This window comes from Coturnix japonica, chromosome 27 (genome assembly GCF_054131305.1).
Source record: "Coturnix japonica strain WE chromosome 27, WE-NBRP24, whole genome shotgun sequence".
NCBI classification, from domain to species: Eukaryota; Metazoa; Chordata; class Aves; order Galliformes; family Phasianidae; genus Coturnix; species Coturnix japonica.
The window spans coordinates 7,156,161-7,171,524 of NC_140689.1; the positions used below are offsets into that span (position 1 = coordinate 7,156,161).

Sequence of the window (15,364 nt, forward strand, 5' to 3'; positions counted from 1 at the left end):
CAAGATGAGAGTGGCTCAGAGCTGGTGCTGCTGCCTGGTGCCTGGGACTGGCAGCCTGACTCTAAGTCCCCATCTAAGATGCTCAGCTTCACCTCACTGATGCTGACCTGCTCCTGCATGGTGGTGCTGCTGCTGGGGCACTCGGGCTGTGCTTGGGATGGGCAGCACTGCAAAGGCGCTGGGTCACAATCCAGGCAGGTGACTGCTGTGTCTGGCAGGCTCAGGTCAGCATCTTCAGCAGAGCCAGTAGATATGAGAGCATGAACGTGGATGAGCCCCTTGTGTCCATCACTGTTACCATGTGGAAGGCTGTCATCCGAATTGCAGCAATTCGTGCTTAATCAGAACTCTCCATTGATGGAAACACACTGCTTGGTTTGGATCTTTGGGGTTGACAAGGGCTCGAATCACCTAGGAAGGCATAGAAACACAAGTGTTAGAGTCAAACGTTTGCAAGTTGAATCATGAAAGGTTGTTGATATTTGGTAATAGAGTGGCGTCAGGAAGAAGCAAATAGGCTTCAAGCAACAGAGCCACTGTCTTGAAAGTGATCCTCGTGCAGGTCCAGCTCGTGTGTTGTTTCACTGTAGTTCGCTTCTTTGGGTCTACCTAGTGGGCAGCAGCACTCGAGCTGTTACTGATATCATTGAAAAGAACTGGAGACAATTGTTCTATTCCTAAGAGCTTCAAGGTGCCTAGAAGCACAAATAGAAACCAGCAGGATTTCATCACTTCACCAAAAGGAAGGTCAAACACCTGAGCTGTGAAGAGCAGTTACAGAACCTATGCATAAGATCACACCAGACATACTTTGTTCTAACAACAGTTATGGCACATAGTCCATTTCCTTCAATATTCCCAAAATGAAATGATGTGGAGCATTACAGGGAAAGAAACACTGCACACAGACACTATGACCCTGATTAGACTCAAGCAGCAGACTTAAAACAAGTCAGAGTTTTAGATTCCAGGATATTTCAGGACCTATCATGTGTGAAATTCAGTTACACAACAGTGCCTAGGTGCCTGCGTTTCAAGCAACTTTCAGATCACAGCCATGTAAAATAAAAACAAATTCAGTGCAGAAATAGCAATCCTGTACCTTAATACTCATGAGATTATCCATTTTTTACAGCACTCTGACTAAGTTCTAAAACTTGCTCATCCCAGTTCATTTCAACAATTTCCACCAATTCAAGCAATGCAGTTCTGAGATCCTGTGTATGTTATGCAGATAGAATTGAACAGTGCAGAAATAATCTCTGACAGCTTTAAGAGCTCCGTTCTGCTTACAAACTCTCAGTCCAAAACTATTCACAGTTTTAAGGCAATGAACACCTGAAGCAGTTGGATCATCTGCCATTTGCTGCATTCTGCTTCTTGGCATCATGATTAGCACAAAGGGTTTTCTGCTGTCCTGCAGAGATGGACAAAGTCCTGCTTACAAATGGACCAAGTTTCAGTGTACAGCAGAGTTTGTACCAGACTAAAAAACCACGTCATTCAATTCATGTGCTCAGGTTGTTATGCACTCCGAAAGGAAACAGAACTAACTGTTGGATTCTGAAAGCAATCTGTGGGGTCCTACATTACCTCCTGATTCTGGAAGAGGAAATTCTAATAGCAAATGCAGAACTTTGATCTCTGTAGACATGAGAAGAGCTGGCATTTAGGAACATTCATTTCAGGGAAATCAAATGATGTGTCTATATTTTTACTACAGATAGTATAGGGAGCAGCCAGTTGAAGAACCAGATACAAAAATATCCAGCCCATTGGCAAGAAAATACTTCTCCTTAAATTCCGTATGCTATCATGGTACAGAATCAGGCTACAGTGCCACATAGGCCAACCAAGTGTAGAACCAAATCCACAAAATACTGGTAGACAAAGCAGAAAAACAGGGACAATATTCAGCAGACAGGCCTTTCTACCCACAGCTCAGCATGTTCTGCCATCCGAAAAGCAAGGCCTCTTGTCAAGCTCAGCTATTTCCCTTCTCAGTGTATTCTAGCACCACTGATACCCACTGGTATCCTCCTGTAGAGTGCCATCATATTGTCATCATCCAAAGGAAAAACCCACACAGCAGAGCATACAGCAGTACACCCATGCTCCAAATATCCGCCTGAAAAACAAAAAGACAAGCTTACAAACCTGAAGCACCTCAAATGGCTTCCTGACAGACTGGATTGTCTGCCCTTGCCAAAGCCCACATATAGCCCATGAAAAGCTGGCTCTTTCCCTCAGGAAAAAAAACACCTTATCGTCCCAGAGAAAGCATATAACCCTCATTCAATTGTTCTTCCACTCAGCTTAGAGCACTACTAAAGCCAGCATCTTCATCTTAGCTCATCACACTGCTGCAGTTCCTTTTACAAGGATTTCACTGGCAAAAATGAAATCAAAGCCGTCACAAGGGATTTAGCACAGTTACGTGTTACTGGATATGAGAGCTGTCAGCACAGTCACCTGTCAGGCTTTGCTGCTGTTCTATTTATGTATAGGCACAACAAGGTTCAGACACCTCACAGTGCAGTTCTCACTTTGACTGTAAAGAAAAAGGAGGCTTGAAAAGCAGTGTGTGGAAAACAAAGAAATAAGAATTAGAACAACAGTGGGGCCATGGCACTTGTAGGAATTGCTCCGCCTTTAACAGCGATTCAAGAAGTATGAGAGCATCCCAAACCAGACCAGTTTGGACAGATTAACAACTGCAAGTAGTGGGTTCCAAAATTCCAGACATGAAATCAAAGCTGGAAAAACTCTTAACATTTTCATCTCTCAATTTTTAGTACATTGTGCATTACAGTGCAAACAACTCTTCACATACAACTTGGAATCTAGAGACAAGTCTGACAAAACAGACTGCACAGAAATGATGGATAATGAACAGAGCAAATTGCTCTTTCAAACACTTAGTAATAGAAAGAGATCTCTGAAGTTGCTGTTTTGTAGAGCCCCAAAGCAGTCGCTTGAGACAGTTCAGGATTAGCCTGAGACAAACCAGCCAGCTGTGTGAACTGAGACCAATTGCAATTTTCCAGTCTGTGGTCACTGACAGCTTCTGAGAGCTACCAAGCGATGCAACCTAGCAGAATTCAGAAGGGAAACCAAGAGAGCCTACCTGAGCTCCATTGCCTTTAAATGCTCTGTGGAGACATTTGGGTGATTCTGCATGGCTGAAGCAGCTCTTTATTGCTTTGTATTACTGCAATCATCTTGCTTGTTTTAATGTACGTTGAAATGAGGTGTGTATTATGGCAGTGTAAAACCAGTGGGAATAGCTATGAAGAATACAAAATGAACAAGCTAAGACAGAAAGTGGAGAGCGGAAGTTATTTGAAATCTTCCCTTTCCCAGAATGTAGCAATCAAGCAAAAGTATTTACAAAGTCCAAGAAAAGGGGGATTGAGTTCGAACGAGGGGACAATCTAAGGCTTAACTATTGCAGAGGGGCTTGGGTAAGCAGGATGTCAGGTCAGATAAGAAAAGAATATTTTGAAACTCCATTGTCAGCGTTACGGGGAACACTGGGCAAGGGACCAGCTGGAAACGGTTGCAGGCTGAACTCAATGCACAGTTTGATGAACAGCCATGTGCTTCCAGCTGGATTGTGGGCTTCTGAGAACATCCGACCCCGACAGCTCCAGAAATGTCTTACAAGAAGGAGGACAGACAGCGTAACTGCACGTCCTCAATTCTTTTAAGGTTCACGGAGAGCCTGATTCATTATGTACAGTGCGTCTGGGCTACACTAAGAAGTTACAAGCTGAAGAGGAATTGATTTGAATAATGACATTTTAGTAAAGAGCATTACAGTATTTTTTTAAAAAAAGAATAAGATTTAATACATTACACTTATAAAAATCGATTGAAACAAAACAGAGTTTGCAACAGTAAAAAGCCGCATTACATGTCATGAATTCCAATAGACAGGCAATTCACTGCATTTAAAACACATCTGGTCATAACTTCCCTCACAGCATTCTTGACTTCATGGTTCCTCATGCTGTAGATGAGGGGGTTTACTGCTGGAGGCACCACTGAGTACAGAAGTGCCACCATCAGGTCCATGGATGGAGAGGAAGTGGAGGGGGGCTTCAGGTAGGCAAAAAAGCCAGTGGTGAGAAACAGGGAGACCACGGCCAGGTGAGGGAGGCACGTGGAGAAGGCTTTGTGCCGTCCCTGCTCAGAGGGCATCCTCAGCACAGCAAGGAAGATCTGCACATAGGACACCACTATGAAAACAAAGCATCCAAAGAATAAACTGGCACTAAAAATTATAAACACAACTTCCCTGAGATTTGATTCTGAGCAGGAGAGCTTGAGGATCTGGGGGATTTCACAGAAAAACTGGTTCACAACATTGCCTTGGCAGAGAGGCAGTGAAAACGTACTGGCAGTGTGCAGCAGGGAATTGAGAACCCCAGTGCCCCAGGCAGCTGCTGCCATGGTGGCACAAGCTCTGCTGTCCATCAAGGTCCCGTAGTGCAGGAGCTTGCAGATGGCAACGTAGCGGTCATAGGACATGATGGTGAGAAGGGAATACTCTGCTGAGATGAAGAAGGAAAAGAAAAAGAGCTGTGCAGCGCATCCTGTGTAGGAGATGGCTCTGTTGTCCCAGAGGGCGTTGGCCATGGCTTTGGGGAGAGTGGTGGAGATGCTGCCCAGGTCGAGGAGGGCCAGGCTGAGGAGGAAGAAGTACATGGGGGTGTGCAGGCGGCGGTCGCAGGCTACGGCTGTGCTGATGAGTCCATTGCCCAGGAGGGCAGCCAGGTAGATGCCCAGGAAGAGCCAGAAGTGCAGGAGCTGCAGCTGCCGCGTGTCTGCCAACGGCAGCAGGAGGAACTCGCTGATGGAGCTGCTGTTGGGCATCTGCTGTTGTTGGGCTTGGAGTCCTGTTCAGAGTGCAGAAGATAATGACAAGCCCAGACCATTCTGAGAGACACTCCTCCTGCTATAATATGAAATGTTTTCATTCTCCTACAACAGTGTACATTTAGCACCATTACTTGCATTTAATTTCATGTAGTTCAGCATTTCTTAAGCAGAAGCAGTATATGGAGCTCTAACCTTCCTCTTATTTTCTTATTCCTCCTCCCTGGATATTTTCATGTGCTTCATGTCTCATATCTTTAACCCAACTGCACTTAGAGCCCCAAAACAGCCTCTGTGCCATTCAGTGTAAATTCTAAAAAGCTGCCTGCTTGCAGGTTAATTATTCATGTCTACTGAAAGTAGGGATATTTTCAATTGGTTCCATCCTTCAGGAAATGGGATACTGAGAGCACATCATGTGTGACTGTTCTCAAAACAAGCAATTGATTGAAGAAAAATTCTCGGAGCTGTGACAGCCCCTTTTACATTTCTGCCTCCAATCCTTTCTGCATTCCCCCAGAACAGGAAATTGAAACCCGCTGCATTGGCTTTCCTCTTGCAAAGTACCCTCAGAAACATACTGTTGTGCAGTGGAGCTGTGATCCCCTGCCCCAGGCAGCAGCTGTGGCAGCACAAGCCCTGCCGGGGGGCTCCTTCCCCCAAACGTCTCCCCGCAGCGCCCTGGCCAGCTCCCCGGGCAGGCTGAGTGCTGAGCCTGGCAGGCGGCAGAGTCCCATACCCGGCACACAGCCCCTGGGGCACAGCAGGGACCCTGCTCTGCAGGACAGCCCTGGGCACCCGCCTGCAGCCCCGGCTGCACAGCCTGCAGCCGTGCTGGGACACGCAGCCCTCAGGGCTGTGATTTCATACTGCAGCACAGAAGCCCTCAGCTGGAACCGAAGTCTTTTTCCACAGTAAAGGAACATGCAGTGCCTGTGGCCATGTCTTCTATGGGATGTCCCACATTTATATAATCCTCTATTAAAAGCAGCTGCATTACCTACTGCAAGAGACTTACCATGTCATGGTCTGTGAGCATTGCTCCTGCTGGGTGCTCACAGCTTTCTCACACAGTACCCATCCTCAAAGTTCTCTCCAATTTTTCTCCTCTCCTCTGTCACCTGCAGGCTGTGCTGTGCACAAGAGCTGCTCCTGGGCACAGCTGCCTCTCTAAAGAGCTGCACACTTTTATGAGCTCCCTGTGTCCCAGGAGCCTGGTCCAGCTCAGCATAAGATGATGTCAGTTTTTATGTTTCCCACTCACCTCCCCTGAGATGTCCCTGGGTCCTCATGGCCATCAGCTCCTGAAAGACAACAGTGTGCTTTGAAATCTGCTCAACTATCCACCAGACAATTCCTGACATGAGGTGAATCGTACCAGGGAGTGTTTGATGAAACAAAAATTGCACCCAGACAACAAGAAGGAGGGTTGGACTTCCCCTGTGCAGGGCAGTGATCCAGCAGAGGCTGTACAGGCACCTCATCCCCAGATGGAAACCTTGGGGCTGAAATGGGATTCAGCGCCCCACGGACCCACAGGAGCTGGGATTCCTCTGGTTCAGCTAAGATGTGTACAAGGAGTTGTACAGAGCGGCTTTAACATCTTCTTTATAACTGTAAATTAATAAACTATAAATGTCTGCTGGATTCTGGCTCTTTAAGCTCTCTCTAGATAACTCTCCATTTTGCTGAACAAGTTTGAAAACCTGAAGAAGATTACAGAAAGGCACAAGACACAAGACGCTCTTTAGGTTATAATGGGCCCCAGGGCGCATTTGATGTTTAGTCCATCAACCTCCAGTGCAGAGAGAAGTTTGCACATAGTGCTCAGCAAGACAAAGTCATAAGTAACAGTGAAGTTTCTTGGAGTATTAATGGGCCCACTGAGGGACATTACAGGCAAGATTCCCAAGGGACTTGTTAGAGAAGATAATTGGAAGACAAGATTACAGGCAATGAAAGGCACTGGCATGGTGGCTCTAATGCTAAGAAACCCCTCCTTTGCCTTACGAAATAGACAGGCCAAGCCCTTATCCCCATACCCTTGTCATGAAGATCTGGTCTCATGTTGGCTCAGGACCCTTCCTGGGGCAGTGGGATGGAGGTCTGTATGATGTTAAATGAAAGACATGGGGACAGAAGATCCCAGGCTCTGCATGGCGTGCAAGGATACTGTCAAGTTCGTGTCCCATGTGTGCCCTGTGTTTCATTGCAGGTTGCGGGTTGTGAGAAGGGCCCAGTCTGAGCAAGCAGTCTATCCCAATGAAACTCTGAACTTCAGATCTCTCAGTTCCAGTGCCCTCCTGTGCACACTCTCTCATAGTTTGATGTTTTTGATGTTCTGCATTGCCCAGAAGTGCACCCAGTGCTCCAGGTGAGGCTGCAGCAGTGCAGAGAATACAGTGACAATCCTTTCCCTCACCCAGCTGGCAATAACTTGCTTGATGCACTCCAGAGGACCGTTGGCTTTCCTGGCTGCCTGGGTACACTGCTGACTCACATTCAATTTGATGCAGACCAGGACCCCCAACCCTTTTCAGTCAGACCACTCTCCAGTGTCCCATATCCAGGCAGTGTGTCCAGGGTTGCCCATACCCAGGTGCACAATCAGGCACTTGTTCTTGTTACGCTTTATGCACTTGGTGCTTAGTACCAACTGGTACCCACTTCTCTGCCTTGTCCACATCTCTCTGCAAGTCCTCTCCACCCTCAGTGGAGGAAACATCACATCCTCATCTGGTCAAATCAGCAAACTTGCTCAGAACATCTTCTAGTCCTGCATTCAAGTCATACATAAAATATGAAAGAGAAGTGGCCCTAAAGTGGAGCTCTGGGGAACCCTGATAGTGAATATCTAACAGCCTTAATGAACCCACTGACTATAGTCCTTTGGGCCTGACCTATTGGCCAACTGTTCACCTACCACATTATGTTTCTGTCTAGCCATATGCAGTACATTCTGTCCAGAAGGGTGCTGTGAGAAACAGCCTGAAAAGATCTACCGAAATCCTCAAGGATTACATCAACTGGATTCTCTTGTTCAGCTAAATGGATAACCATGTCATAAAAGGATCTATAGTTAAACAGGACCATCTCCGTTGGAACTTGTGTTGGCTGCAACCAATGACAGGCATTCAGCAGGGCTGAAGCGGCTGCTTCCAAAGGCAGGGCTCCCGTGTGCGCTGTGGGATCTCAAAATGGACTCCAAGGGGCCCGACTGGTCTGGCCCAGCCAGCAGGCTGCAGCACGGCCTGGTGAGGCTCAGTCCTGACAGGCCTGTCTCCGCAGCCCTGAGGGTTCATACAGCAGAGCTTCTGCCCAGTGGGACCACATCCATACAGCAAGGCAGGCTTCGGCTGGTTAGTGAGCGAGGCTGGGAAAGCTCACTGTTGTAGTTTTGTAATGTGGTTGGTGTTGCTATTCCACATCAGAACATCATGTGGGATAATGGGAGTTAAGAAGACAAGTTTTTCTTTCTTTTCTTTTTCTGTGGACTGCCTTAAATGGGCATGGGGGGAAGGAAGTAGCACTGGAGGGAAGGTCAGGAAGGTGTCAAGGTTTAACCCGGTTCCCTGTAGGAGACAGCGTGGTTGGAACTTCCCACTTCCCGCAGCCCATTGGTGAGATTTGGACTTGTTTTTCTCCTTGTTGAAAATCTCTCTTTGCTGTTTAGTGTCACAGGGTTCATTAAAATGCCGCTTGTTCTCAGATCGTTTCTTTTTTTTTAATTTTTTCCCTCCCTAGGGGGAAATTCCCATTTGCAATCTCCCTCACCGTCCCCTCTCTTGGGGCGCATGTGGACAGGCTGTGCCTCCATGCAGTACCGCGCTGCTAGAGCAGGGAGGTACTTTGTTCCTTCTCTCCCTGTGTATATTCCCGCTGTCACGGAGTGAGCTCTGGAGAGAATTCCATGATAAAACACGTCAATCACATCACAGCTTCAACTATGGCACTTATGACTACTGGATTGCAAGCAACACGTATTGCGTAGCCACCACCTGCATCCTGATGAGTCCTTGGATGAACTAGAGAATAGTCGGTGTAAAGCATAAGGTCACAGAGCCAATTTCCAGCCACATGAGCACCAGTCGTGACTGATGTACCCTTTCTTTTCTAAGAGCCTCTGCACAGCATCCTTCACTCTCTGCATGGTGGTAGTGGTGTTTTTTTCCCTGTCGGAGGTTCTATTCCTTTTGAGCATGTTAAGAACCTCAGTCATTACCGTGATCCCGGTGGCCTTGGTTAGTGGCCAATGGAGGGTGGAGCAGCACCCTCTGAAGTTCCTCCTCTTCCTCATCCTCCTCATCCGCCAGCACTCGAAATGCCCCTGGCATGTTGCAAGACACAGCCACTGAGTAGGTGTAAATGAGGGATTGCCAAGGGTTATGGCATGTCAGGTTGTCAGTGGTGTTTACCGACACATTGAAGGTCATAACTGAGATATTAGGTCTCGCACTGTAGTTCCCTGGCTTCAAGAAATATCCAGGGAGGGGAACACCAAACCAGCAGAGTGAGAAAGGGTCCCCTACAGATGCGAAGGCCAGGCATATCACACAATTCTCCTGGTGGGAAGTCAGAGTGGCCAACTCTTTCCAGAAATGAGATGCCACATGGTTGAGCAGAAGTGAAAGTTCCAAGGACAGGCATTGTAGAGGTCTTACCCTAGAGTTCATGGAAGATTCTATTTCATGATTTATGAAATCTAGTCGTGAACTGAACCATCTTTGTCTGGAGTATATGACTCCCTGATTGTCCAATCTGGTCTGATTCTGCAAACACAATGACAATGCAAAGCACCAGCAAGTCACTGCTATCTTTGCTAATTCTATAACTGACAATAAATGAAAAGCAGATGTATCCTTCTATTCAGGCTTAAATATGGGGAAGTCTTGAACAGAGCACAGATCTCCTTGATGTAATGCTGGACAGTTTCATCAAAACTGGTGCCACAGGGGATTTAGGATCCATTAAGGCTGAGGTTACAGCAACAACCGTGGACCTTCTTGAACCGTTCTCCTCCGACTTCTTTGTCTCCTCTCCTCCCACCCCAAGTGCATTTAGCAGAGATGAGCCTGCTGTCTATCAAGAGCTTTCAGACATGGAGCCCCGGAAAAATCTCCTGGGGAAGCAGTGAGGAAGAGAAACTCCAGTCCTCTGGTGTGCTGATCTGGGCGGGCTCCTGGGACTCATACAAGTGGGCAGTGCTGCAGAGAGACAGCTGTGCCCAGGAGCAGCTCTTGTGCACAGCACAGCCTACATCTCCGAGAAGGAGAGAAGAGAAAAAGGAGAGAGCTTCCAGGATGCGTGAGGTGTGAGGAGGCTCTGAGTTTCCTGCAGGAGCATTGCTCACAGAGCATGACACGGTAAGTCTCACTTCAGACCATGCAGCTGCTATTGATAGAGAGTTATCTCTATGTGGGACATCCCATAGAAGACATGGCCGCAGGCACTGCATGTTTCTTTACACTGGAAAAAGCCTTCTGCTCCAGATGAGAGCTTCTGTGCTGCAGCGCCAGAGCACAGCCCTGAGGGCTGCGTGTTCAGCAAGGCTGCAGGCTTTGCAGACAGGGCTGCGGGTGTGTGCCCACAGCTGTCCTGCAGAGCAGGGTCCCTGCTGTGCCCCAGGGGCTGTGTGCCGGGTATTGGACTCTGCCACCTGCCAGGCTCAGCACTCAGCCAGCCCGCGGAGCTGCCCAGGGCGTTGCGGGGAGACGGGTGGGGGGAAGGAGCCCCCCGGCAGGGCTTGTGCTGCCACAGCTGCTGCCTGGGGCAGAAGGATCACAGCTGCACTGCACAACAGTATGTTTCTGAGGGTACTTTGCAAGAGGAGAGCCAAGGTAGCAATTTTCTATTTCTTGTTTGGATGGAAGGGGAAAGGATTGGAAGCAGAAATCAAAGAGTCTGTCAAATATAAACACAGCTCTGAGACTCCTAATTCTTCTTCAGTCAATTGCTTGTTATGTGAACTGTCACATGTGAAGTGTTTTCAGCCTCTCCATTCACAAAAAGGAACCTTTCCACGGGTGGAAACTATTTGAGATTATCAATTTTGTTGACAAGAATAATGCACTTATATTGCAAATAGGCATGTTTTCCTGAACAGAAAGTGAAGGGCACAAAGGCTGGGACTGAAGATTTTAAGAGCAGTGAGGGTAAAGATATGAGACACAAAAAAGATGAAAAAGTCCAGGGAGATGGGATAAGAAGATGAAAGGAAGGTTAAAACTCCATAGGCTTCTTCTGCTTATAGAATGGTGAACTTAATGAAGTTAAATTCAATTAGTGTTGCCAAATGAATATTATCATAGAAGAATGAAAACATTTCAAAGCATATTAGGAGGAGTGTCTCTGAGAATGTTCAGGACTTGAACTGGGGTTCTCAATTCCCTGCTGCACACTGCCAGCACGTTTTCACTGCCTCTCTGCCAAGGCAATGTTGTCAACCAATTTTTCTGTGAAATCCCCCAGATCCTCAATCTCTCCTGCTCAGAATCAAATCTCAGGGAAGTTGTGTTTCTCATTTTTAGTGTAAGTTTAGCCTTTGGTTGCTTTGTTTTCATAGCTGTGTCATATGTGCAGATCTTCCTTGCTGTGCTGAGAATGCCCTCTGAGCAGGGACGGCACAAAGCCTTCTCCACGTGCCTCCCTCACCTGGCTGTGGTCTCCCTCTTTCTCAGCACTGCCTTTTTTGCCTACCTGAAACCTCGCTCTGTTTCTTCCCCACCCCTGGATTTGACAGTGGCACTTCTGCTCTTTGTTTCCTCCAATACTCCATCCTATTATCCACAGCACGAGGAACAGGGAGATCAAGCAGGCTCTCAGCAAACTGTTGCAATACGCACTATTCCAGCTTCCATAAAGTGCCCATCTTCCTCACACAACTCTCAGTGATGGTTCTTTATGTTCCATTATTTTTGTATTTTTGATTTTTTGTAATACTGTAATCTGCAAATAAGTTGCAGTTTATTTCACTTCCTCTTTCCTACCAAATTTCCATTTTCTTACTCCAGGAGCTCAAAGAAACGTGGAACCATATTCCATGAATAGGCTAAGAGATTAATAATAAGCTTTAAAAATCGACTTTTCCTTCTCTGTTCTCTCTTCCTACCTTGTCTGGGTCTGGGGCGTTACAGCAATGGACAGCAGCAGAACGTGCCCTTTTCAATTCTGCTCCCTTTATACAGCCACAGTGCTCTCAAGACCTCTTATTTCTGCAGGCCTTGTGTGTCTCACAACAGTTCTGTTGTCTCTACAGCAGCACTTCAGGACAGAAGTAAGTAGCCAGCAATATGAACGGCTGTGTCAGGGCTGGTCTCCTTGCTGGCACTGTCATAGAGTTATCTAGATCAGTCTGTGTCCACGACAGGGGGAGCAGTAGGCCCGTGGGCCCCATGGCCCCAAAAAAATGGGAAGGGAAAAAGGAATGGGGGAGATGGGAGCTGGGCTCAAGGAAACAAACAGAGCAGCAGCAACGACCTAAGGAGGAAAACTTGTCTTACTAACTACTATATATGGAATACCAATAGGAAAAATGACAAAACCAAGATATTCCACCCTCAATTCTACATCACTATATCATGCTTAGAAAACATATCTGAATGCAAATAAACAGTAATTAAAATGCATTATGCACACAGTTCTTTATACTACCCCGGTGGCGCAGTGGTAGGAATGCCGCCTTGCAACACTGTGGCCTGGGTTTGAATCCCCCCTGTGGCGCAAGTGGTAGAAGTGCCACTGTGCTACACAGAAACTCAAATCTCGGGGGTTGGACTCGATGATCTCTAAGGTCCCTTCCTACCCGCACGAGACTATGAGACTATGAGACATATATATACATGGAATTACTGACTGCACTCCCCCAACATCAAATTCCCTTGTGGTACACATTGAACATCCCCATCTCTCTGCATCACCCACCAAGCGCACCCAGGTCCCTGGGCAAAAACAGTTCCACGGACAGGTTTGCCCTTTACAGAGGCTGGAAGGACCCAAACAGCTTTTCCCAACATGTTCTTTACATGAACAACAGTGACCTTATCTCCCTCTGCAGTATACAGGGGCTGGATTGGCTAGGACCATCACAACTGACTGATCCTCTAGTACTGACCAACCAAGTGGCTACTGCCAAATGCTTTACCCAGTGCTTCAGTGTTCCACCACCCATTGCTTACAACATAGATTTCAACAACCCATTGTATTGATCTTCTTTATCAGAAGCCGGTGCATGGTAGGGGATATGATAAATCCAAACAATGCCATGATCTTTGGTCCAAGTATTTATAAGGGAATTTTTGAAAGTCATCCCGTTATCAGACTCTTCTTTCTGGGGTGCCATGCTGCCACAGGACTTGTTTCTCATGACCCAATATGGTGTTAAATTCAACAGATTTAGTGGTCAGTGACTAATTCCAGACATGTGCTGAGTCCTCCCAGAGAGTGTTTGCTCAAAGAGGGCACTCATACAAGGATGGGATATCATAGAATCATAGAATCACCAAGGTTGGAAAAGTCCTAAAAGATCATCCAGTCCAGCTGGTCACCTATCACCAATAGCTCCCACAAATCCATGGCCCTCAACACAACATCCAATCATTCCTTGAATGCCTCCAGGGTCACTGAATCCACCACCTCCAACCTAGGAAGTCCATTCCAGGTCCCAAAGTTCAGGACGTGGCATTTGGTCTTGGTGAACCTCATCCCATTGGCTTCAGCCCAGCTCTCCAGCCTGTCCAGATCCCTCAGTAGGGCCTTGCTAACTCCAGGAAGATCCACACTCCCAGCCAATTTGGTGTAATTTGCAAACCTACATAGGATGCACTCAGTGCCCTCATCCAGGTCATCAATAAAGATACTGAAGAGGAGAGGCCCCAGAACAGACCCCTGGGGAACACCAGGTAGGCACACAGGTGGGCGTCCAGGCGGGTCTTGAATATCTCCAGAGAAGGAGACTCCCCAACCTCTTGGGCAGTATGTTCCTGGGCTCCATCACCCTCACTGTAAAGATGTTCTTGCACACATTCATGCAGAACTTCCTATGCTTCAGTTTCTGTTCCATTTCCCCTTGTCTTGTCTCCACACACTGCTGAAAAGAGCCTGGTCTCTCCACTTTGAACCCACACCTCACATATGAGCACTGACATGAGAGCAACCCTCTCCACCTTTCCCCTGCGAGCAGAGCATAGCAGAAGAGACACAGTCCCCATGTATCACGCAGTGTTATTCTGCTTACCAACAGAAGAGGCCAGTCTTTCTCTATGCTCTATCTGTGGCATACTCCAGAGTTCAAGGCACTGCAAAGCTATGGCATATCTATGTTCTTGCAATGATGACACCTTAGTATTCTCTGGGCTCTCATTTCAATGGCATCTAATTAAGTCTAGGGTCATACCAGTTGACGGGAATCTGGCAAATGTTGTCTCATTGTAAGGAAGAGCAAGAAAGATGACAGGGGCAATTATGGACCTGTCAGTCTCACTCCAGCACCTGGTAAAATTATGGAGAAAATGATGGTGGGAGTTATGGAAAAACAGCTGAAGGACAATTCTGTCATTGGTCGCAGCCAACACAAGTTTGTGAGGCGAAGGTCCTGTTTAATTTAAGCTCATTTTGTGACACAGTTGTCCGTTTAGTTGACCAAGGGAAGCCAGTTGATGTAATCCTTGAGGATTTCAGTGGAGATTTTGACACTGTTTCTCACAACAACCTTCTGGGCAGAATGTCCTGCATACGGCTAGACAGAAACAGAATGTGGTGGGTGAGCAGTTGGCCAATAGGTCAGGCTCAAAGGATTATAGTCAATGGGTTCCATCAGCCTGGTAGACGGTCACTATCAGGGTTCCCCAGGGCTCCATTGTAGGGCCACTTCTCTTCCATGTTTATGCAGATGACTTGCATGCAGGACTAGAAGATGTTCTGAGCAAGTTTGCTGATGAGACCAGATGAGGAGGTGCAGTTGCCTCCACTGAGGGTGGACAAAACTTGCAAAGAGATGTTGACAAGTCAGAGAAGTGGGTACCAGTTGGTACTAAGCACCAAGTGCATAAAGTATAACAAGAACAAGTGCCTGATTGTACACCTGGGTATGGGCAACACTGGACATAAACACTGACTGGATATGGGACACTGGAGAGTGGTCTGAATGAGAAGGATTGGGGGTCCTGCTCAACATCAATTTGGAAGTGAGTCAGCAGTGTGCCCAGTCAGCCAGGATAGCCAACGGTCCCCTGGAGTGCATAAAGCAATTTCTTGCAAGCTGGGTAAGGGAAAGGATTGTCCCTCTCTGCTCTGCGCTGCTGCAGCTTCACATGGAGCACTGGGTTCACTTCTGGGCAAAGCGGAACATAGAAAACATCACACTATGGGAGGGTGTGCACAGGAGGGCACTGGAACTGAGAGATCTGAAGTTCAGAGTTTCATTGGAACTGATTGCTTCTTCAGACTGTGCCCTTCTCACATCCGACATCCTGCGATAAGACACAGG

General features: G+C 47.2%; 1 protein-coding gene across 1 annotated transcript; it reads right to left on the reverse strand.

Moving 5' to 3' along the window:
- Positions 1-3,912: 3,912 nt before the first annotated feature.
- Positions 3,913-4,878, reverse strand: LOC146756448 (olfactory receptor 14J1-like). Its single transcript, XM_085524549.1, has one exon. It carries the CDS (start codon positions 4,876-4,878, stop codon positions 3,913-3,915), a length of 966 nt encoding a protein of 321 aa, XP_085380675.1.
- Positions 4,879-15,364: the final 10,486 nt, after the last annotated feature.